We start from the raw sequence: 25,572 nt of genomic DNA, 5'->3' as shown, positions 1-25,572 counted from the left end.
AGCCTGATTGTCTTGGGCTCTGCCGATCTCTCGAGGCAGGTGCTAGGGCAAAGGTAGCATTTCGTAAGAATACCTGGTGTGGTTGTAAATTAAGGCTTTATGCCACTTAATTGCAGTGTCAAAGAGGGGAGAGAAAAGGAGGTAGAGAAACTTGTCTCATCACCAACATGCAGAAATGAAATCGGAGACTATATGGCAGATCCTTGGCTTGTAGAAGTCTGTCACGTTTGCTGTGTTCTTAGGCTGTCAGCAAGTTCTAAACTTTTTTCTTAAATCAAAAAGCCCCTGCTTTCTGGAGGTACTAAACGCCTCTGAAAACTGGGCCATGCAAATTTACAGTCTTTGCAGCTCAGTCGTGCAGGTAGTTTTTGTAGCCAAGTAAGAACAATTGCCGCGGTGGGAACGCACGGTCCTCGCCCTTTTCTGCCCTTCTGTCAATCCTCAACCTCAAAGACTAATTGAGATTACTTACGAAGATGTTTAAGGTGGTGGTTTAAGTAGCTTTGGCTATTAGACTCGCAAAAAATTTTAGTAGTTTTCTAATTGCTGTAGTTATGTATTCTTGATGGAGCATATGTAGTGATGTGGAGGCTTTGTAGTAGTGTCTCAGCTGCCAGACACAAACTATTTTTATTCTGGTGTTCAGATATTATAGCCATTACGTGTAGTATTAGCAAGTAAAACCACTTTGTCCTGAAAAGTGGTCCCTGTACCCAGTCTCCTTTAACATTAAAAGCAGGTTTTTTTAAATGGAAAAATGAAATTCTTGCACTAACTGCCATTTATATGAATTCAAAATATGTTTTTATTTGTCAGGAATGTGTTTCTTGTAGAGTAATTTTGCCCTGTTAGAGGCAGAAGTCAATTTTAGAGGGTAACAAGGGATCTGACTGGCACATGGCAAAATCCTCAGCTGCGTGTTTGGGCTAAAGTTTATCCCCTTTACGTAACGGAAACCTGGTGAGTGGCACTGCTCATACTGTCACAGTGTGTTTCCTGAAGTTTGTTGTAGACTTTTTCTAGGTTTCCAAGCAATTTGATTACCTGGGCCTGTTACTGCATGGGTTTTTTTCTCTTAATGTTATCAGCATTGTCCCAGGTTTCAAGCAAATTTGGCAGTCTTCGTTGGGTTCTGTCTGGTGTTTGCCTGTGGTGTGAGCTGAGTGGGTGTTATCAGTGGCTGTGTATTTGACTTGAGCTGAGCACAGATTTTGAAGTGTGCTCTCTCTAAGTGAAATTATCACTTGTGAAGTACAGATGGTTCTTCAACCACGTATAATAGATAAAATATTAAGTAATTACATACTGCAAAAACACTTCATCGACCAGAAAATCCTTATTTGGAACAGGCCAATGTGCAAAAGAGTCTGGCAGATAAAATCCGTTTATACGGAAGACTCAACATATCTTCTACTGTAAAGTTTACTGGGGGTTTCACTGTGCTGCCTGACATTTCTGCAGATAAGTGAGATGTTGTTTAGGATAACACAAATGTGATAGGAGCCACAGCCTTCTCTTACAGCATAAGGCAAACTTCAATAGCATTTCAAAAAAACCAACAAAAAACCCCCCCAAACCTTTTTGTTCATGTTTGTTTCATTTACCTGCTGCTTTTTGACTGTGCAACAGACACAAGTATCCGTGTGCTTTTTCCTTTTAAAGATGTCTTCAATGAAATGTTAACATGCCACCTAAAGGAGATCAAAGTGCCTGCAAAATTTGTTAGTTGCAGAGATGCTTCTATAGTTCTAGCAATGTTTTTTTTCAGATATTTTCCATCTCTTCAGCACGAAGCTAAATATTTTTCCCCATCTCTCTCTTTTAACAGAACTTTCTGCAGAAGCCAAAGCAGCATTACTTGAATTCGAAGAGAGGGAAAGGCAGCTTAAACAGGGACGGTATGGCTCAAGGAGAGGAGGGCGAAGAGGAGGCTCAGTTATGTGCCACGGAATGGGAGAACAAAGGCGAGACAATAATGATAGGGGAAGAATGAAGGATCACAGGCCTGCACTGCTGCCAAACCAGCCATCGACAATGGTACCTTTTAATCCTTAGTATTCTTTGAACATACTTTCAGGAAATTATGGAGAAATGCATTCTGAATCGTGAACCTTTACAAAGGTGGAATATATATTCCAATGTACACTTCTTGATCTTTCAGGGCACTGTTAGGCAAGGTGGGCTTTGCATAACATGGTGATTGTGAAAGTATGTGCTTCGTCCTGTTACCAGCCTCAACTTGAGGAATCTCAGGGCCTCCAAATGAAAAGTGGATTTCGACTCGTACAACGCAATCAGGCTTACCTACTGGTTTGCATAAGGATGGAGCAAAAAGTTAATTCTTCTGAGAAGTCCTTTACATGCAAGATGGAAGCATGTTCAGTCCCACATTATGAATAGTAATTTAGTTTTAAAAAATATGATTCTGTAAAAATATTTCTTGTTTTTTGTCAAACTAATGTTTTTGCTGATACTTATAGAAAAATCTGTGTATATACCTACCATGCTACCATAGAGGCAAAGAAAACCGTAGGACGGTAATCACCACTAGATAAATTAGTATCTTGGGATTTCAGATGAAATTTAGCTTTGTGACTCCCGCGCCACGTTTTGTATCACAAACTATAAGATGTTACTTTTTCCATCCAAAAAAAAACCCCAGCAAGTGTGTGGTCAAGAGGTAGCCCACACTTATTTTTGCAAACTGTCATAAAATGTACTGGAAGCTGAGATTGTAGAACAAAGCCTGTGTATGTCTTTGCAGGACAAGGTCATCTGTATTAAACAAAGGGGATTTTTTCCAACAGCAGTAACTCTAGGTGCTGATCACTAGCAGGAGTCGGTGGATATCTCAGCGGTTGAGAGCTCTGCAGTAGAATATTGCGTGCTTTTAAAACAGCGAAGGTGGAATAGTTTTGTTCTGTATTGTTGCAGTCTTTGGTTATTTTGATCTTAAATGTTGTAAACATATTGTGCTCATCACAATATCTTCTTCTTGTGCATACTTTGTAGCTGCTTTGCTCTATGTATATGCCTGCTGAAAAAAACGATGTGTCACATCTTTGTTGCTAAAAGGTTGCCTGTTTGGACTCTTCTTGCACTGCCACTTGGAAGTTACTGGGCTAGGACTGATACCTGGTGTCAGTGAGTTCAGAAGCAGAAGAATGTCTCTGAAGAGAAACATGATTTTTTTTTTTTTTTTAATTATAGCTGATTTTGGCCATTTGTGTTTGAGAGTGTTGAGCAGCAGGAGACTTTCTTCTATGTTATGAAAGGTACCTTTGAAAGGTATCTTTAAAGTAGTTTTTTCTTCAAGCATTATGGATAGGTGGGCTGCACAGATGTCTTAAGGATGTAGCTTAATTTGTATTTGGACTTTTGTTGCTACTGTTAGGTCTGTTTTCTCAGAGAGGCTCTTCTATATGTGAGACGAAAGTTAGTGGATTTGTTTTGATACTAGGACTCAGATTTCTGGTCGTCATCACATATACCTTATAGCAGTTGATGGCAGTTTCCAGTGACATATGCAGAATCCTACATATGAAACTAGGCAGTTTCACTGTTAAAAATAAGTGAATGAATGTCTGCATTCCCTGTGTGCTTCCTTGCTCTTTGCCATCCTCTCCTTCACATGAATGTCTTCAATTGTTCCTTTGCTTTCCTGTGCTGATGGTTCTTAACAGTTCCAGTTGATGATATGGGAAAGAAGTTTTTCTGTTCATATTTGGCCTTAATTGTTCTCCAAAGGTGTCTTGGTTTTGTGCTGCTTTATGTCAGGATATTTTAACTGTAAAGCCTATTGACTTTATTCTTTTGTCTGACTTTAGACTCATTCACAGAGGTTAATTCCAACACACCAGCAACCTGTTAGGAGTCTGTTCCAGCAGCAACAACAGCAACAACAACAACAACAGCAGCAGCAGCAGCAACAGCAGCAGCAGCAGCAGCAGCAACAGTTACAATCTCTGCTTCCTTTACAGCATCAGCATCATTCTTCTCCTCCTCCAGGGCTACATATGCCCCCTCAGATAGAAACACCTAGAATAATGATGACTCCACCTCCAGTGACACCTCAGCAACCGAAGAACATACACATAAATCCGCATTTCAAGGGGACAGTAGTGACGCCTGTACAAGGTGAGCTTTCTCAACACCTTGCAGTCTTGCGAGCATGACTCATCCTATTCTTTGCCAGGGATGCAACAATTTGTTTGTTTATTACTTCATGGAAATGTGCTTCAGGCTGATATTTTTTTCCTTAAGCTTGAAACAAATGTTTTGCCTAAAGTAAGACATAATGTTGACTGTGGCCAGCTGAAATAGTAAAGCCTTTTCAACTTCTTTATCATCTTTGTTACTCTACTGTAAAGCCTGCAAAGAGCAGTAAAAACGGGAACTGAAAACAGAATATGCTTTTTAAAAGTAGCAAACGTCAGTTTTCAAAACTAGGTAAGTACTGCAGTTTATAATTTCCCATGTCATTCCAGCTTCAGCGAAGCATTCACAGAATGACCACCCACCTGTTTCAGTGAGAGTGCACTGAGGCACTCCTTGCACTGTAATTGCTCTGGGAAAGGTAACAGCTGCTATCCTTGCTTGACAAGATACCTGCCCTCAGTTCTCCTTTCAGTGCCACATTTGTGATTGTTTGATTTGCAGCCTGCAAGCACACTTTTTCCCTAACTTAACACAAGCATTCTTTGGGCTACACTTTTTAGGGCAGCTCTCAGCAGAGCTGTTAACATTACAACTTATTTGGGAAGTGTTTAATCCCTAAGAGGATAAATAAAGAGACACCGATACAGCTCTGATTTGTGATTCTGTTCCGACTAGGCAAAGTAAAGAAATACATATATATATTTATACATATTTACCGTTAGGTTTTCTGGTTTTTTTCACCCTTTTAAATCAGCAGAGCTCCAGGCCAGTGCTATCTTTGCTTCATTTATTTGACCAATGAAAGGTAGGAATTTGCAGGGTAGGATATTGCCAGTTGATAGAGATCTATTAGGCTTCTCACAGATGGCTTCATAGTAGCTGCGTTGTAGAGATTATTTCACTTTTTCCTGTCTAATAAAACCAGTGCTTCCCACCAAATTATGCATTAGGACAGATTATCTGGAAGCAGTCCAAAAGGTCCTTTAGTCTTGGATGTATGCCTTCTGTGCATTTTCCTAACATTTCCGAAGCAACAGTTCTTGTATTGTGAAAAGCAAAAATTCTTTAGACTATGCTAGATGCCTCTCCTCTCTCCCCCCATGAAACAGTCAACAAATCTTCTGCATCTAGATGAACAAGTTTCCTCCTAATGCCAGCAATGGCTACTGACGATTTTTGCTTTTGCCTAACGTCAGAAGTATACCAGTGTATCTTCTTTCTTTTGTCTGAGTTTTTTTCGCATTATCAGGTGGCTTCAGGCTTGTCTCAGCCTTACCACATCATCTGTGGCACCGTGAGTATTCCAGGGGCCTTGCTTTATCTTGAGCATCGTCTTTTTTCCTATCTTTACTTTCAGATCCTCATTTTAAGAGTTGTGTACCTCCTGCATGTTAGGAGATCTTCAATATTGGATTTCTAGTCTTTTTTTTTTTTTTTTTTTTTTTTTTTTTTTTTTTTTTTTTTGTTCTTATAACTGCTGACTTTGTGTGCACATTCATTTCTTGACTGGTAAAAGTCTAGTTGTCCTCTTAGAGTGAGCAGCCTTGGAGAATGAGTGATCCATTTTTGAATGGTGTAAGACCTGTATTTCAGTGGGGAAGATCTTTGCTATGCATGTTGATGGCAGCTGGTTCATATGAAATACCTGTGTGCCATCCATTTTATTGAAGGAATCCTCAGCAAGACTACTGAATATTTCTGCTAATAGGTGTGCAGCGTACTATTAAATGCAATCTTTTAAATCACTGTAGATTTTTAATCTTCATTAGAGAGCATGTACGGGAAGCTGAGTCTTCTGCAGTGGCTGAGAGTAGTGGCCATCTCAGTCTCAGTCTGCAGCAGTACAGTTATGTTACATGAAAGTATACATTTGCACACCTAAGAAAAATGTGTGGGAAATCAGTAGTCTTCTTCAGGGAAGAGGAGCATAATTTTCGAAAATCTTCAATGGCATTTGCATACTAAGATGAATTTTTAAGCAGTTACTGCAGGCAAACGGTAGACAGAAATTCCAGAGTAGGGAGAGCTGTTCTAAACTTCCTTTTGAAAAGTCCTCCTCGGTTTAATCCATCTGCTTGAGGCCCCAATAGGCAGAGACTGGTGGTTGACAGCGTTAGGATGTGTTTCACATGCAGCATCATTTATTTTAGGGTAACAGGAAGTGTGGAAGATCAGATTGCCTTCACGTTCTTGATGTCCTGCCCGTTCTTGGCTGAATATATTTCCAGATACATGAGGGTTTTTAGACATTGGAGAATACAGTTAGATAGGTGCAAAGTTTATGAGGATTCTGTTGTTGAAACTCTGATGCCTGGAAACTAAAAATGCCATGTCTGGAAGTGCATGATATGCACACTTAGATTCTGGTAATTTTAATGGTGTACTGTCATGTTTTAGTGTAGACTGGCCTTTTTTTCCTCTTTAATTTTATGGCAGGATTAAGCTCACATACTTCTAATTGTCAGCAGCAGGAACACTTTTTCTAACTGCAAATCGTAGAAATATACTTTCTCAACATCTTTTTTTGTTTGAGTTAGTCTTAAAATGCATCAAGTATATCAATATTTTCTAAAATAGACTCAAACCTCCTGTAAATTTTTACGAAATTTTCACGTGAATAAAATAACGTGTACAAGAGCTCTAGTAGCCAGCTACTTCCACCTGAAAGTGAGTTGAAGAATCCTGTCATTGGCTTATTCCTTTGATGTCTCAAAGGCAAATCTCTTGCAGTGGCCACCATCTCCCTGCCCAGCCTTGAATCTTGGTTCAGAAAAATAGTTACTTTCAAGTCAGTTTTGTTTCAAACAAATTTCTACTATTTATAGTCTTAGAAGCTTCATAAGTGATTAAGAAGGACTCAGTCTGTCAAAACCCCTAAAACGGTTATGTGAGCCTCTGCACATACCTGCTGTAGATACTGTTCAGTTGGTGTTCAGCTGTGCATTTTGTGGCATTTGAATCTCATGTCTTTTAGTTGCTTGTCATATAGTTTTCTCTTCTCTTTGTGTTCTATTCTGTAAATTAGTTTTGAGTTATAAGTAGTAATTTTTGGCTGAATACATGTCCAAATCTGAGTACAATCAATTTACAAATGCTGGAGGACTGTACACGGATGTACTATGAAATACTAATTCAACCTGTGATAATAGGTATTGAGTTTTTTTCCCCTTAGTTATTTGTGGTATAAATATTATTTCAAGGATACTGTGGTGCTGCCAAAATTGACATGAACTAATGAGCAGTTTATGGCAGCTCAGTAGATTAGTATGTCATTTACCTTTTAAAAGCTGTTTGGTATCATGGGAAAAATTACATTATAATTCTCTTAAATAATCAATATGGGAATTGCTGCTTCATCTTTTCAGGTATAGCATTGGAGTTTACAGCCAAAAGCAATATAATCTTCTTAAAGCAGTGTCTAACAACATGCTGCATATTATTTTTGAAACATACTTTTTCAAACCTATGGAAGATTTGACATCAGGAAAATTAATGTTTTTTTGAGTCCTCTTTGCTGCTTCAGCAAGTGTCCAAGGATTGAAAGGGCACAGAGTTTGAACTACTATCTTTCATGAGTATTAAATTAATTTGCTTAAAATATATAAATATATATCTCTGTATGCTACTGCCAGAGGCAGGATACTGAAATAGACACGAGTGCCCTGTTCAGTTGACATTTCTCTACGTTTCCCACCTTATGCGATTTTTCTCAGTGCCTCTCTGACCTGTAATACCTGAACTGTTTTAGTCCTAGGTCTGTCAAGAGCACCCTGTCAGTTTTTTTCCAGGTGGCCATGGCTGTTTGATATCGACAGATGTTCATTAGAAGCCAAGATAAGACTATTCGACTAATTTTCTCATGTAACCTGATACAAAGTTTGCACACGGTCTGGTCTTTCGGCGCTGAAAGACTGGTGCGATTAGTTTACCCTGTCAGTCCCTGAACTAGTAAACCACAAGTACTCAACAAAAGTGGATAAAAACCAGACATACACATGAACTAAAAATAACCACTAATGCATTAGTTCTTGTGCCTCAGTTACCAAGGAAAAAGGGATTTCTGAGGCATCTTACCAAACTTTCTGTTGGGAAATGCAGCTAGTTTAAGGGAGGAGTTGGGTAACAACATCTTTCCTGCTCTGAAGTGTAATACAGTAGTTGTCTACAAAGGCGATGTTTAGCCCTGTCACTTTCAGAAATGCTGAAAACAAATTGAAGAAAAATAAACTTACTGAAAGTTTTTAATCAATGAGCAAACAAGTTCAGTGCTGTTTGATTGAAATGTTTTATTTAACTTATCTAGGCCTTCTGTTTAACATTGAAAATTTGTGCTTTTAACACTTAGACAACTCAATGAGGAAAAAAACTGCACTGGAAAATGGGAAGTCTGTCATTACACTTTGTACTGGGGATTCAAATAGATATTTGGTCCCCAAAGTTATCCAGCAGTAGATACTTTATGCATTATGCCATAATACTAAGTGAATGTTTTGGGAAATTTTTTTGTGACTAGTCTTTCAAAATGCAGTTGTATAGACAAGTCATCCAGGTTAATGCCCCTGAAATCCTAATTATGGAGGTTATTTTTCAGGAAGAGGTTCTCGTATTTCCTCTTGGTGTCTCCTTATGAAATAGCAGTCTTTCATCTGAGATCAGCACAGTGATCACAGTTGTGTGTACCATTACAGTGGCAAGGCCCGATGAAGCAGTTTTTGCTTACTGTTAATTGCCACTGTCTGCCTCATTTTACCCTCCTGTGAACAGTGATTTATACCAGATAGAGCCTCTCATGCCCATGCTTGTTGTGGGAGGTTGGTGGTGAGACTGGGAGATACTTAAGAAATCCTGAGGGGCATGAAGTTGAGAAGACAAATTAACGATGTATCCTTCCATTTGAAACATGAAATTATTGTTAAGAGTCTCTGTCAGCTTTGGCTAAGAGATGTCTTTGGCTGAATAAGTATTCTAGTTTTCCTTCCTGCAACAAGGAGCAATTTAATTCTGGAAAATGCAGAATTGAATTATGTAAATTAACTAGGAGAATCCTAATTGCCCTGTTGCATGTTGCGGGGGAGGGAATGGTTGCTTAAAGTTAATTGTAGGAACTCTGACATGTGAGGGTAAATTTTTAATCATGGCTTCTTACTGCAATGGCTTTTGGAAATAACAGCAACAACTGTTAGGTAAAACAAATGGTGTTAAAAGGCGCTTCTTGTTTCAGTGCCCTTGCTGCCAGTTCCAGCCCAGCCAAGACCTGCTGTAGGACCCCAGAGATTTCCTGTGAGTAGCAGCTGTTTCTTCTTCTCTGATATGGATAAGCATACATTTGCAAGGAAATATTAATATAGCAAATAAAAGCTGTTCTAGTGAAATATAATTTTAAGGATTTGTAAATATTGACAATACACTCTGCAGTTGAAAATGTTTGTTAAAAGCTTAAGGTCAATGGATTTTTGAGAGTAGAATTAATTCTGTTTAACTGTAAAATTGTTGAACCAGTCTCTCCAGTGGGAGAGGCATGAATGCATCTTGTCTTAAGGAATATGGGCTTCGTTTTATTACTTGACTCCTTCTGTATAAATAGAATCCTTATTTTATTTGATATAATAAAAGAATATTTGAAATAATCCCTAAGCTTAAAAAGCAGTGTATATATATATATTTTTATTGCAAAAATCAGCAAAATTTCATTTTTATCATTACTTCAGACATTTAAATGCCCTCATATTTTTATGTAAAAAATGGGAATGGCATTGCATGACCTTGCTTTCTCATATGTTTCTAACTTCCAAAACAAACAAGGCACATAGCTGCTTCACTAGGCTAATTTCACTTGATAATTTTTTTTAGTTCTGTGAATGGGCAGAGTACATACTTCTAGACCTTTTCTCATAATTTCATAATTTTGTTGTCCTAAATTTTTAGTTCACGTGGTTTGCAGAGTATTAAAATAAGCAAAAGAGTAAATAGTTCATGCAGTATTGCCTTAAATATTTTCAAATAAAGACTCATGTATTATGTATCCCAAATATATAAAAAACACAAAAAATTATCCTCTGTTAATGTGTGCAGTGTTGAAGGAAGAAAGTAGATGTTTATATCACACAGTGAATTACTTGCATAAAGATCAGATATATTTGAAAGAAGCAGGTTTCAGAAACCTGCTGTGACTTTTCATTGCTAGGTACATACCTGGTTGTTTTTGACGCAGAATATTTTTTGTACAGGACATCTAGCTGAGGAATTCTGATGTCCGTATTTTGTACAGTAGCTGAGTTTTTAAATTGCCGTGTTTCTTCTGTGCAGTATAAAAAGGTTAAGCAGTAAAACCACAGTTTCATTAAGTAAATTCATGTTATATCATTTAATCATCAACAATTTAACCAGAGGTATTTTTCTATTAAAAAATACTGCGGTTTTCAGAGGAAATAGTTTTCTTCAGCAGCTTTCAGCATTATGTGAAGACCTTATTACCATTTTAAAAGTAATGCTAATTGTTTTTTATGAAAACAAGTATCTTGCATTTGTTTTCCTTTAACACTAAGTTGCTTTGCCAATAAACACAATTTGGGATGGAAAAGAAATTGGAGGAATGTCTGTAAAGGCATTGTAATTGACATCTTTGAAGTGTGTTTACATCGGTGTAGAGAAATTGGAAATTAATTTTTTTTGTAAATTGACTGTGAAATTAAATTTTAATTCTGTTCACTTTTGGTTTTGCAAGTTGAGAAGTACTGCAAGCCTAGTTAATCTTGCATGCAACAGTTTTTAAAAGGGAATAAAATAGATTGAACATTCTTGGTAGGACTCTTGCTCCTTTTGCCTGAAGGAAAATACTTGACTGCTTGCTGCCTTTTTATGTAAACAACACACTAGCAAAGAGTCAGTGTAATTTTTTTTTTTCTCAAAGAGGAGGAGGGCTAGCTTAACTAAGAGGATCTAGTACTGTGGTTTGGTTGCCCTGAGTGTTGGTGGTTTTTTTTTCCCCTACTTCAGCTAGTAACCTGCTATATGACCCTGAGAAAGTTACTTAATCTTTCCATGACTCACTGAGTTAAAAAATGGGTATAATATGGACTTCCCTTATGAAGTACTTCATAAATTTTGCATAGGTTATCAGTCATATTAAGATTAAGAATTAAGTGTCACTGTGTACATATCTCATGTTTGTTTTATTGAATGTAGTATGTTAGCTCTTGAGCTGAAGACAAATTTGCTTTGACTTGAACGCTTTATCTTGTAGAACTACCTTTTTTGCTCTGTCACATGTCAAATGCCTTTGTGGCATTATAATTCACTTGTTTATGTATAAATGTTGACTTATAGCAATATAGCAATGGTTAGACAACTTTGACAAGCCATTTGAAAAAGATCAAAGAAGTATTCCAGATTATAGTTCATTCATCCTTTTCCTCATTGTAGAAAGAATATCTGTATATGTAATAACTTGAAGTTGCTCTTGTTTTTAGGATTGCCTAATCAAAGGGTAATAGTCAACTCATTTTTCTGATTGCTTTGTTTCTAAAAAACTGTGGGGTTAGAATTAAATATTTGTAGCCTGCTTTCCCCTTTAACTTTGAACTGGATGGTTTATTTTGATTGAATGTGGCAGAGGTGGAAACATTAAAGGTAATGAAATTCTTGCAAGGGAGAGACTGAAAAGTGGCTAGGGCCCTAACTGAAGGAAAAATTGCCTCTGAGTTCCTGTCTTATCCAGGAGAGAAACCTCTCAGCACAGAGGGCTTGTGTGTGCTCCGAACATGGGAAGAGCTTCAATCAGAGCTAATCAATTGCAAGTCGTAAATCCATTGGAAACCAGGTGTTATTAATTTAGTGCTAATGAAGTGACTTGTAACCATGTAACGGTTAATTCTTACAGCCTTTTGCAGAAGGATGTAATTGAAGAGTTGAACAAAGTTGTAATGAGCATGTTCACATATTGGTGTGAGTTCTAAATTATAGGAAAATAATGTAGTACTAAATCAGGGTAATGTTGATCAGGATTGAACCTGCTTGGAGTTGGGACTGATTAAATTCACTTAACCTTGAATCTAAATTTTAATATTTCAGGATAGGACTCATTCTTCAATTGTTTCTTACTTAAAGCTTAACTCCTGAAGCGTTTAGAGAGGAAGTATTAGAAAGGACATAATGGAATGAAGCTGTGTTCCCTACTTAAGAGTTATTTTAACATTTACAGTAATCTTGAATCAAGCAAGGAAGTTGTCTATCTCTTACTCTGTAAGCATTCAAGGTGACTTAGTGTGAATGATGTTTGAGAGCTATATTTAACTGATTAGGACTGAATAAATGGAGGCATGTTACAGCTGAGAAACCTGGTGAACTTGTGGTAACTGGGAGTTAAAGACGAGTTCTGCGAAGGCTTCTGTGCTTGTCTGAATTGCACAGTACTCTTCAGGTGGCTGTAGGTGATAGTAATCCAATCTTCAAGCATAATCGATGCTAATATTTTTCCAGGTGCTTGAATTAACCTGGAACTGTGCAAGTGCCAACTGTGTGTTTTCTTTAAACTGTTTGAAGAACAGATTAAGCTGACCTCTGGCAAAGTCCTTCTGAAGGTCTTGCTTTATCATCTGCCTTTGCTTTTAGGTGGTTAAGATGCCTTTTTCCGAGTTCCCGTCTGTGTTGCAGTTGGTATTTCACAAATAACAGTCTACTTTGGGGACTGAAGGGAAGGTTACAGTAGACTTTATTCATAAACTAGTTGTATGGGTCTTCTGAACTTTTCACATGTTTTCTGATCAAATTATTAATTCTTGCAGATGCCCCAGTGCAGGTACGGAGCCTGTGGTTTTTCTTGTTACACAAGGGGGACCATCATGGTTCCTGTCCTCTGGTGTTTGTTATCTGGGCTAATTTCTCTTTCAACTTCTGTGTTCTGTGAAGAAGAATGGGGTAAAACAAGGGAAGAAGAAATTAAATAGAAAATGGAAGAGGTGTTTCTGAACACTTTGTATGTCGGCTGCTGCTAACTGACTATTACAGAGGCCAGATCGTTACTTAATATGAACCTAGGAGCTAAGTTGATGGTCCAGATCTTTTCATCCCTTATGTGAGTCCCCCAGCACATTCTGCATCTGAAATGTTTCGGTGTTTGCCTGAAGAAAAATTTATGAAGAATTTTTGCTTCAAACATAATTTATTTAACTTAATGAACACTGAAGTAATACTCATATGTGGCACGTGTGCCATTTTTTTAAGGACATATAAAAGGGGAACGAGTGTCATGCCTGCTTTGGGATAGAGCATGGTAGAGAGAAGGTGTTTTCACTGTCAACATGCTTCAGGCAGAAATTGTGAGGTATCCCTAGCATCCAAATTTGGGGCTGGAGTGGGACATTTGAAGTGAAGAGGAAGCTGGGGAGAAGCTGCCTCACGCTGCTCAAGGCAGAAGAGAGGAATTCTTCAGATCTGAGGCCATTTCCCCCCTCTGTCTCTGCCCTGGATCCTCCTCTGAAACTGCTGCAGAGAGAGGAGAGCCTGTTAATGCAGCTCTGCATCTTTATCCGGGAGAATTTTCAGGAAATTGGGATAAATTCCACTTCAGCTTCTGTCTTTAACCTGACACCCTGGGTGTAGCGCAAGCTGGGCAAGTGTCCATCTCACAGACACATTTTATTACTGGAGTCAACTTGAGTTTCAGAGCTGCAGTTAGGAGTAGTCTGCAGTGGCACGAAGCACAAGATGAGCTGGCACTAGCGTCTGCCTGACTCACTTATGCCAGGAAGGCTTTGATGCTTTTTAACACACACAGCTTTTCTCCTCTGACAGGACACCTTTGTGCACCGGGTACCTTTCAGGTAACTGTGGAATTCAAGTCTGAAAAAGTTGAATTGTATAACATGAATTATGTTTTATTCAGTATAAAAATAAGACTTTAATAGAGCAACTTGTCCTCGGGCCCTTGAATATTCTACATTGCATGTCTTTTCAGTTCCCAGGGGGTTTTGATATGGTTTGGGTTTGGAACTTACCTTACAGTTTCCTTTCAAAATCATCTTTTTCCCAAAAGAATGCTTGATTCTTTTTTTCCCCTTAAGCTGCAAAAACCTTAGTAAACTTCCTTTATATTCCATTCAACGTCCTTCCACTTGATTTCCAGGACGTCAGGTGTTATCTTAAATGGATGCTGTGAAAGGCAGTTGATGAGTCTTGATTCAGTTTTTTCACCATTTCTGAAAGCTCTCGTTTGACGAATTCTGAGCTTTCAAGTGCTGTTTGAAATTCATATGCTGCTTTTAAATGCTTCTTTATGCTTAAATCTGTGAGAGGTTTTTAAACAGGTGCCCAGTTATTGCTCAGAGGTCGGTGTCCTTCATTGCCACTTCCTTGAAACATTTCTTTCAGACAAACAATGTATTAGTGCTATGCAAATTAATTATAAAAGGTCCGTTAAAATATGATTTACTGCTTTTTCCCTGAAGTGGCCCTTGGACTGACTTGGATCAGCCTAGAACACCGTTTTAGCAAACTTGGGTCAGTTGAACAGCTATCACAATGTACCTGGCTCCGTGGGTGTGCCTTTATGTAAACACCTCTTGCAGCATGTAGAAGCAGAAATTTGTGGTGCTTCTGAAAACAAACCTCCTTGCAATAGTGTTTGCTGTTTGTTGTGGGGAATGCAAATAGGGAGTAAATTTTTTTTTTTCCATCATTTCGAATTTGATTGTGAGTTGCTACGAGTGAATAAGGGTTTTAGCAACTGTTACTAAGGTGGTGGCTCACATTCTGCAGTACTCACAGTAAGGACAATTTAAACAGTCCTGCATCTGAGTACAGGCAGTTATTTTAAACTGATATTTAGTAATTAATGATTTTTAGTAACTAGTGCATGTTTGCAGCAGTATGTATGTAGGAGACAAACTGTTAATGGAAATAAAAAGCCTTGTGAAAATGGTTCTCCTACTTCCTCACAATTATTCTTCTTTAGTTATGGCTTTACTATAATGAGTAACAGTAAATGAAATTTTCACTCTATTACTGTGTAGCAGTGGCAAATCACAGGTAGTGTAGAAAGCATTTTGTTTTCATTTAACAGGATACATGGTATCAGGTGGTGTTGATTGACATTTCTTGGATAGTGCTTTATACAGCATTTCATGCAAATCATGTTTGAATGAGACTGCTGCATCAAATTACATTTCTTTCAGATTATAGCCCTTGCAGATGTGAGACAGAGCTTGTTCAGCAGCTAGCAAAAAGCTTTCGTTTTTAACACTTACTGTTTTCACAACTTGACTGCAAAGCCCTATAATTACAGCACTTAAGATAGTGAAGGAATGATGGGCACTTTCTCTTATCAGATCTATAAGTAGTAGCAAGCAGATGCAGCATGAGATCCCTCCAGCTGTCAAATATTGTCAGGCTGGCATAGAGGGAATGCAGTTTAAAATGCAGGTGACATAATACCCAACATCCTCCATTTGCTAGTGGGCTTCTGATTAATCACGATTACCATACATTATCATACCATCAAATTTAATCATATCAATGAATTCCCATCTGCAGGAGGAGCAGCAGCAGCTAAACATGATGGTAACAGCTATTAAATAAGAAAGAAATAGATGGTTTCTAAATGCAGTAACCCTTTAACTTGTCATGCTAGCTCCAGTGTGCACATGCTCTGTAGATATTAAAATCAAACAGAAAAGTTGTGTATTTATATTTTGTAGTTATTGTTATTTACCTTTCTGTTAAGTAATTGCTGCTTAACACTGCCAAGGGAACCAGAGTTGTAGATTTTTTTGTTGTTGTTTTTTGTCCCCCTGTGTTAATGATGCTAGATTTTCTTCAGTCTCAGCTTTTATTTGGTACCTGCTAAATACAGAATCGCAGAATGATTGAGGTTGGCAGGGACATCTGGAGGTCATCTTGTCCCACCTCAAGCAGGGCCACCTAGAGTCGGTTGCCCAGGACCGTGTCCATATGGCTTTTGAGTATCTCCAAGGATGGAGACTCCACAACCACCCTGGGCAACATGTGCCAGCGCTCAGTCACCCTCACAGTAAAAGAGTTTTGATATAGATATATGTTTATATATATATAGCTACACACTGTGATGCTGATACAGTTTTATGAATGAAGTTTGAACTTTTTGAAGCCTTGCGAGAGCAAAGCAGAAATTTTTATTGAGACAAAGAGGAAAAAAGTTATGCGTATAGCTATGTAGTCATTAATTAGACACTGTTAAAGAGATATTTTGCAGAAGTCAAGACTCATAAAGGAATCCAATTAAAACGTACAGTTGACTTCTTACTACAATGCAGTAAGGCTAACATAATGCTTAAACACTGAATGAATAACTAAAATATATTAGGTATAACAATATGGAGTTCTAGGTGATAGTATAGTTCTCTTAAGGTATTTTCACTGAGCTGAGAAAACTTCCTTTTAAAAGATAATTCAGTACATTTATGTCATCCCAATACAAAAACCAAAAACAAACAAACAAAACCCTGACAAATCTATAAACTGGCATTTATTCACCCTCTGCACCTTCAGTTCTTGCCATTTCTTTAGAATGTTTAAAGGAAAAAACGCTTCATTCATTATCAAAGAGCAAGTCGTACAGTAAAATGTTACAGTAAAATGAGTTAATTTAGAGGAATATTATGGGTTGACAGTAGGATACCCAAAAAGGAAAAAAATGTTCAATCCTTCATGTGCAACACGTGAGTCGTACTTGCAGGCGCATTGGGAGCTCGGATATGTAAAGTTCTCGCGTCAAAGCATTTGCAAGGTCAGAGATGTGTAAAACATCACCAAAATGAGATTTCCTTACAGAATTAAAAATCAGGAATCAGGTCATTTAACTACTAAATAGTCAGGTCTGAAATGGCATTTTCTAATGCAGATCAAAGTCCAGGTTAGCAGCAATTCTAATATTTGTCTTCTGTAAAGCTAGCTGCTGCTTGACTTTTTTTTTTTTTAGCAATCTGAGCATTTTTTGTTGAAGGGAGAAGCATCATCCCCAAGTCACATGTATTTATCTTTGAGGTTCTCAGATTGTTTTTTAAATTGACTATAACTGCACCTTCAAGCTTGGAGTGTAATGTAGAAATCCTGAATTTTATATTCATGATCCAGTTTAGTTCTGACCTCAGAGTTGTTTCTAACTATCAGTGACTTGCAGGTCACCAAGATACACTAGGTCAATAAACACTGTAATAATATTTCCGTGGAGTTAGTCCCTAGCAAGTCTAAGGATAAGGTATGAATTTTGCTAGATGTTTTATCTCAATAGTTCTGAAAGCAGAGGAGGTCCAAAACTTTTGGGTCCCTAATTTTTTATACATCCCTAAAACTGTTAGCTTTCAGCACAAAAATACACAGAAGGGTTTTATTCTCTTTAAATAAAATGATTATTAAATTATCTTCTTTCACAGGAGAGTTCATCATTCTGAATGGCACTAATGTCTCTTACACTTTTTCTCCAATTTATGTTTGTGATATTTCTATATTGTACTTAATCTTAAAAAGTTAGAGGGCACTAAACAAAAATAATCACACACTCTTCTACACCATACCCCTGAAGAGGACTGCAAACTGAAGTGAAACTGAATCTTCCAAATGAATTAGTTTAAAATACCTGTTTAAGAAATTACTTAGGTTTGTGCTCTAATCTGAGAGGTTTGGGTTTACTCTTCCTTCAGGCAGTGCAGGCTGCTACAACTTGTCTGTCACACTATTTCTTATTATGGCCTGTCCTTGCTGGAGACGTTCTTCCCTCATCCATACAAAACAGATGGGAGCGTGGTTTTTCTGTACATCAGCACTGTTAGGAATTTAAAGCTAGAGTTAGGATTTAGTTAACAATATCTTTCCTATGCCTGCATTTCATTTAGGAGTGTTTTTTGAGAATTGTTCTTGAATGGCACCACTTACCCTGCAGATTTTCCTTTTCTAACGTACATACCTCGATGGTAGAGCAGATGGAGGGCCAAGAAACCTATCTGTGAAGCAATCCTTCTGTGTAACACTGATTGCTTGTGGGCTGTTCTGCTTTGTTGCTTCTCTTTTAGAAACACGCTGAAGTTGTGAGTATTTTTGTCTCCATTTGCAACATGAATATGTCCCTGCTTGATGTAATTGGGGGGGATGCCCTGAAACTTGCTGAAAAGGGATACTTTTAATATACAATGGATCTAACTTTTAGCTTAATCTCCTGACATGTTTGGGATTGTCTTAGTGTGCTGGGAGTATCCTTCTTTTTCTGTATCACTTGTGTCTTTATTTTAGCTACTTGATCATGAATTGGCTTAAATAACAAGGGATTCCATGCCTTTCTCTCCTTGCTTGTACTGGTTTTCCATGATGGCTGAGTTACATTCTGGGACCTTAAACAGTGAAATTGGACATTGGTGATTTCTGTTACAGGTGACTTGGACTTGTGCCTTAACATCCCAACACACTTTCTTACCTCTTGAAGTTGTGTAGTATCAAAGAGACGCTTGTCCAAGTTATATGCAACATTTTATTATTAAAAAATACTTTCAGCTCTGTTGAGGGAAATATGAACCCATTCTCTCTCAGGCTCAATCTGCCCGTAGTACTAGGATCTGTGCAGTCCATGTACTTGAACCACCACTTGGTATCTCCTTGTGTTTTCCCTTCAGAAAATATATTCCAAAAGCTTTGAAAAGACTCATGTATGGGTAGCATACATTCATTGACTTGAGTTTTATGATCGCTCTGAACTTCAATTTTTGTCCTTCTTGATTGTAATGTATTTAAGGCATGAATTTTTATATAAGGGGGTCTACAATACCAAATCCATTTGGAGAATCATGGTGCTTGCTAGGTTTTAGTTCACCTTGATGAAATTACATGATTGTTACAGAATCACAGGGACACTAATGAGTCATTTAAATGATATTTAAGGAAAAGTCAAAACATGTTTTATTATAAAATTCCAGTGAATCATTCCCTTTCTGTATGCTGTGCACAGTAAATGAGAATACTATGAAACTTGAATGTGAAGAGCCATGGTTTGTGGGATGTATATATTTCTATTTGAAAATTTCTGAACCATATCCAAGATATATGAAGCAGGGCTTCTCACACAAGAGGATGGAAAGTCAGTTCCTTGCACTGGAAGGTAGGCATTTTAGGAAAGCTTTTCAAAAAGCCTAGTAGCTGCTGAAATAAGAGGATTAACATCTTGTGACAGATGGCTATAGTTTTAATTGTCATAGGTTATAGTGGTCATTATTCTTTGCATTTAAACCATATAAGAAGAATTAACTGAGTGGCCCTGCTTAACTGTCAATGGGGTTCTCCTAGCTCTTTGCATTTTAAGTGAGATTAATAAATGAAAACATGTTGTAGAGGCAGGGTGTAATTTATTGAAAGATTCATGAAGTTTCAATGACATTGTTAAGGTATTTAATTAGTCCCACAAAAAAAAGTAGAGTGACCCTTTTAGAGAAGCTGATAAGTCATATAATAGCTGTTAGATCCTCTTTATTCCTTGCTTTATAAGATTAACTTTGTGCTAAGCAATTTATGCTAAGTTTTCCCTTTTATTGGTAACCAAAGTTATCTGTGCTTCATGAATAGATTATTGGAGATAACATCATGTAATTAGCAAGAGATGCAGAAAAGTAAAAGTACAATTTGTGTAAGAATTGTATGAGAGAGAATGTTAATTTCTTAACTAGGGAGGATATTTAAAGGGATAAAAGGAAGGCAAAATAGTGCAATTCTTTGAAAGGATTAAAGTAACCTTATCTCGTGTTCTTTCAGAAGGTGGGATTGCGTGAGTGTGTGAAAGTCATGTTCAATGAGCTATTCACAACTCTAATGAATTGTAAGCATAAGTTTGCATTACATTTTTTTCCCCCAAAAATTATTGATAAGGTGTAAGTTATGCCTTAGCTATATTGAATAACGGAAGTTAGTAAAAGGGCAAATTGTGCAATCTGCGGGCATGCGGAATTGTATGAAAATGTCAGTCTGAAGTGCTATAAATTATAGTGTGTGGGGAGGAAGAGTGGGTAGGGTTGTTTGGTTGTTTTTTTTTTGTTTTGTTTTTTTTTGTCAGAGTGAACTTCACAAAATTAAAGATTTAAGACAATAAAATACCTGTCAGTAGCACTTCAGTGTGCGGTTATCTTCTTGTTTTAAGTATTTCTAAAACTTCTGTGATTGTGTGTGGTCTCTCTGGAAATCCACACAGAACCCCATTTCCAATGCCATTTCCTTCTAGACCTCGGTTCTTGTATTAAAAAAAAGAAAAAAGTAAGAATTTTCAAAGTACAATTATAAGAGGATAAATTAAATGAGATTTCACCACATTCCTTAAAAACAGGAAAAAATACAGACCAAAAATTACTTTCTTTGGTAGTTTAAGAAAAATCTTGATGTCTAGTACCTCGCTTTCAGTGTTCAGGCATTGGTATGTTTTAGTTTTCACAGAAGGTAAGAAAGAATGGCCAGAGCGGTCCCCCCTCGCAGCCCACAAAGCCTTGCTGAGAAGACCACTCAAGAGCCCTCCAGCTTTCAAAACCTACAGTTTCTCTCTCAGATCTTTGAAATGCTCGTTAACACCAGGGCTGCAGGTGGTGGTTTAGAAGGAACTACAGTGCTGAAGTGGTTGTAGTTTTGGGAAGGGGTATGGGTTAAGGACTTCTAGGCCAGACTGCGGTGAGTATGTCTGCTTCAGGTCTTGTGCTGTTTTTTGATTCTGTGCTCTTCTTGCAACCAGCTTTAAACCTAGCTAAAAGCTCTGTTTTAGGAGTCTTTCCTTGCCTTTTGGTGCACTTTTACTAAATAATCAGTCTGGTAATTATACTAGATACTCAACAATAACGATACTAAATCAATAATAATGGTACTAAATAATCCATCTGATAACAATGAGAAGGGGAGAAGACTCTTCCAAAAAGTTACCATATACACTCTGCCGGGTCTTTCTCACGTGGACGTTTGGTAACTCAGTCTTTGGAACCGTTGTCCGTATGAATGTGATCCAGCCTTGCGGGGTCTCGCTGGAAAGGCACATAAATATTTTGTCCTTTTCCCCCAGCGTCACAGTTGGCCCCAGCCTTGGACTGAAATGTAGAACCTGGCAGCCTTGGCTGATCATATGAATTTGCAATTCTCCCTTTTGCTCGGTTGAAACCTGTTAACTAGAAAACAGGTATTTTGAAGACTCTGAGATGTATTAAGTTGGGAAGTTTCCTAAAAAGTATAACGGTTAAAAGTATTTTTTTGTAGGGAGTCTTAGTTGATGTGTGTACTGAATAGTTGGTTGTAATTTGAAACTGTCCGGATAGCAAAACCATGAAAAATGGGAGTAACTACTGTGCATATAAAGATTTATTATGCATCTATGTTACAGTATGCTTATTTTATCAAAAATAGACCATTATGAAAACTGGCTTTTGCACCTGCTCTTCATTAATTTTTGAAGTTAAATGGCTCTGTGTGGGTTTTTTCTACAAAATATCAGAGGGCACTTGGGGGTTATTAGCAGCAAATACTTGCTGAATGTAGAGTTTAACACTAATGGTAAAATAATCTACTCCTAGAATTATAGTTGAAGTACTGTTAAGCAAAAAAAATAAAAACAAACCACCCTCAAAAACTTTAAGTAATGGACAACAGTTATTTTACTTTGTACTATTTTTAGGACAATTAAAATTTGGAATAAGTAAAAGTTGAAGTTGTAGTGTTAGTGTACTCCTATTAAATTGGAAAAAAATAAAACTGTAATGGTATTTCAGAATAATAGGCAAGCACCTCATAACTTATATTCGCTATAGTTTTCCTTTAAAAAAAAAAAAGTTCATTTATGCCTGGAAGTAGTAGCTTTGGTTGAACCTTAGAGTTTTAGTTTCACATGTAGTGTGTGAAATTAATCCATCACACAAGAAAATTCCTGTTGGAATTGTCCTGAAAGGTTTTTCAGAAGAAAAATCTCAGCAACGTAAAATCTGAAAATACAAGCTTCCCCCTGCCCATGTTACTTTAATTTTACGGCAGAATTTCATTTCACTCTTCAGGAATAGTAGAAGCAAAGCTAGGTTAGGAAAAAAGTGAAGGTTGGTCTTTTTCATGGATGGTGAACAGAAGAGAATCAAACTAATTTCTTTTTGAGAAGCAAATACTGGTAATTAATTTTTTTTTTTTGCAAATAACAAATGTCTTTGCAATTAATTTTGCATGATTGGCCTTTGGTTATCAGCCAAGAAATGTGACCAGTCATATTTTAGTAGTTCTTCAAAATTTCATATCCATAAAATCTGTTCAGTGACCACGTAAGTAGCTATTTCTTAGTGATACTCAGTTATCTGTGTAGCATGCAACTTTACTGTGGTGTGATTTATATCAGCCGTACTTCTGTAGTTTTGCAATTTTTGAAACTTTTAGGTTTCAAAAAGCCCAACCCTCTGTTCCGTTGTGTGTGGAGTAAGTGCTCTGGCAGGGAAGGGGCATTGTTTTGGCACTAATGAATCCTGACATTGAGGGACAGCTCATGGTTGTTGCATGGTATAAAGAGGATCTTCATGTTACTTTAAATGCAAAATGGAAAAGGAGAATTAGCTTTAGGATTGGAAAAATATTTGTTATCTTTAAAAACATCTCAGCCTCAAAGTTTAACTGGAATCTTACTTAAAAAGTGAAAAAACCCCTGAATTCTTAACTGTGAGGGATGGGAAAATAGGGAGAGGTCAATGGGAAGAACTCCAAACTTCAAATACTACCTTCTTGCTTTGATTTTGTTGGAGTGTTTTGGAATTATTTTGGCCCAAACTTGTGTTGGGGGATGTACTTGTATGAAATATACCACTTATAAAACTAGAGCAAAAAAATATTTTCTTAGTGTATCTTGGTGAGCATTTGATTATTCAATCCCAGCTTTTGGATAACAGTTGGATAACTGTTAGTTTGTCTTAAAATGAGTGAAAGTATTTAGAGGACAGTAAATGTTTGCTTCTTAAATTAAGGTGGATGGACACCTCTGGTACTGAAGGGAGCTAGAAATCAGTATTACTTGTATCGTTAACAGTAAAATATGTTGCTGATTATTGGTTTCTGTAATTTTTTTTGTAAATAAACTATAATCTCGTTTTTTTAATAGCGTGAGCTTTCTTAGATCTAAAATAACCTTGTATTACTCAGTTCTAAACCATAACTAGAGCTTATTTCATGCGGGTTTAGTTTCCTTATGATGGGAAATACAAAGCTGCTCTCAGCATGTGCAGTACTACCAGACTTCTGTGGTTTGAACCAAGATGATGTGCAGGTTGCCTGCCTCGTTTTGAATTGTTTTGATTCAAATTTTCCAAATACTTTCATACCAAGATTGAAATGGTGGAAAAATATTGTTATGCCCAAGTGATTATTTAGAAATGTTTTATTAGATTATTTAGAAATGTTTTATTGTTGCTCTATTTTTCAAGGAGGAAAATTGAGTTTGGCTGCACTGAGGATGTTTCGGTACATAAGAGCTGTGTGAAATTCAACAGGACTTCCCGTGCATTTGCAATTCAGGGCTGCTTTGGGATGAGGTAGAGCTGGGCATAACAACAAGGGCGTGGGCTGGCAGGAGAGGGAAAGCTGGTATGAAGAAGTGTGTATTTAAAATACAAATAGAGGGTCTTTTTCAACCCGTGCTCTCATTTACTTCTCCTTCCCTAGCAGCAAAAAGAGAGGAAATTGCCCGGGCTAAGTGTATGGGCAAGGAAGGCAGGGTCTGGGTGGGGCAAATAGGAGCTCCTGACCGGCCGCCACGAGGCAAGACCACCAGCGTGGAGTCAGGGAGATGGGAAGCTGGATCCACGGTGGGATTAGGAACCAGCGGGCAGAGTGAAAGGCGTGATGGGGATGAGAGAATGTATCTGAAAAGCACGCAGGACCAGGAGAACAGTAAGGCTAATTGGACAACAAATTAATGTTGGGGAAGATGCTTGAGACTGGGTTACAAATTTGGTCATAGAAGCAGAGATGCCTGCTTATTTTGTAGCCTAAGCCTGTATTTTGTAGCCTAGCACTAAAACTGAAGTTTGGGAGCGAGGGGAGAGACTGATAAGGAACTGTTACCTCAACCAGGGCAGAATATGTTGCGTTTGGAAGAAGCAGGCAGAGGAGACTGGTCGCTGCAGTGCCATTTGGCGCTTGGAAACAAGCCCAGCCTGATCATTACTGCTGCCAGATCTTCAGCTCAGCTGGCAAATACGTGATACTTAGGCTTTATTAGCCTGGGTTTCAGTAAGTTTCCACATAATTTGTTTTTTGCTGGCTGTTTTAGAAATAACTAAGATATATGTAGGCATATATTGTGTCTAGAGAAAAATACAGAGAGAATTTCGGAGCTTCCAAGTCAAGCTCTCAGAAAATAGGAAAAAGCAGGTTGTGTGTTGAGACTGCTTTCTGTCCCCAGGTGCAATATGTTCATGTGACTACGTGTGGTAAATAAGATGCAAGATAAAAACCATCTTGTGTGAAAACTGCCCTGATGAACTGGTTTCTCCCCTGCCTCTGTTGCAATGACCTTATGCATTATGCAGTGATAAACTAATAACTAAATAGCTAAATATCAGTTGGTTTGCTGGGTGCCTCCTTCGAGGCCGCGCGGCTTGCGGAAGCGCTGTGTATTCCCTAGGATGGCTGTAAGAGCAGTGCTTTGAGAAATAGGCTTTTATTACAGAGGCTTCCAAGATGAGGGAATGTATTTAACCTTAGTTTGAAAGTACCTCTGGCAGCTCCGACATGTGGTGATGGTAGAGGCGCGTTTTGGGAGCGAAGGGTCAGGGTCTTCAAGGTTTGTGTTCGGTTGCTCTTTTGGCAGGCAGCCAGCGCCGTCCTGCTCAACACCAGGGAAGGGCAGTGCAGTTGAACAGCCTTGTTCAGCTAAACCTGAACGGATTTTGATGGGACAAACAAATGTCACTTTCTCCAGCCTAAATAGCTCAGCTCCCTCTTCCTCCAACTGCTGGTGCTTGCAGACAGCCTGTGAAATTCAAAGGCATTAGTCCCTTCCAAGGTGGCAAGAATATTTTGCGTTGGTAACTGTTCACTTGCAGAAGTGTAGCAGCTCCTCCTACAAACAGTATGTATGTTATGAGGACTGTCATGCTTGAGTGTAACATAATGTCTTTCCACTAAATGAAATACCCACAGGAGACAGGCTGACTAGGAGCACTGGCAACGGGATATAGACCCTTTAATCTGTAGGAATGATAACGTATTTACAGTTGATGGCTGTATAATGGCATAAAATAAGTAGTCAGTCTCACTTCCAAATGAGAGGTCTTAGTAGCTCACATATCCCCATTTAGGTGTTTTCAAGAAGGCCACCAATTTTATAATGGCTGCGATCCTCAGTGCCCCTCTCACTGCTTGTTTGGGCCTTGCCAATCCCAGTTGTATTATGCTGGTAGAAGGGTG

General features: G+C 38.0%; 1 protein-coding gene across 9 annotated transcripts in view; it reads left to right on the top strand.

Annotated features, from left to right (window-relative positions):
- The window catches only part of RBM33 (RNA binding motif protein 33), a 108,462-nt gene that overhangs the window by 34,282 nt on the left and 48,608 nt on the right, over nt 1-25,572 (top strand). For 8 of the 9 annotated variants that reach the window (XM_087730115.1, XM_087730113.1, XM_087730140.1 and 5 more), the window contains exons 8-10: nt 1,829-2,037; nt 3,828-4,137; nt 9,380-9,438. In XM_087730115.1, coding sequence (XP_087586241.1) covers nt 1,829-2,037; nt 3,828-4,137; nt 9,380-9,438 — 578 coding nt within the window. The remainder of the gene's footprint in view (nt 1-1,828; nt 2,038-3,827; nt 4,138-9,379; nt 9,439-25,572) is intronic. The other variant, XM_087730134.1, reaches the window with a different exon arrangement.

The sequence above is a fragment of the Nipponia nippon genome, unplaced genomic scaffold (assembly GCF_047370975.1).
Source record: "Nipponia nippon isolate SJK-2023a ecotype South Korea unplaced genomic scaffold, ASM4737097v1 scaffold_1, whole genome shotgun sequence".
NCBI classification, from domain to species: Eukaryota; Metazoa; Chordata; class Aves; order Pelecaniformes; family Threskiornithidae; genus Nipponia; species Nipponia nippon.
The sequence above is the reverse complement of the archived record's forward strand: the minus strand, read 5'-3'. Positions and strand labels throughout refer to the sequence as shown.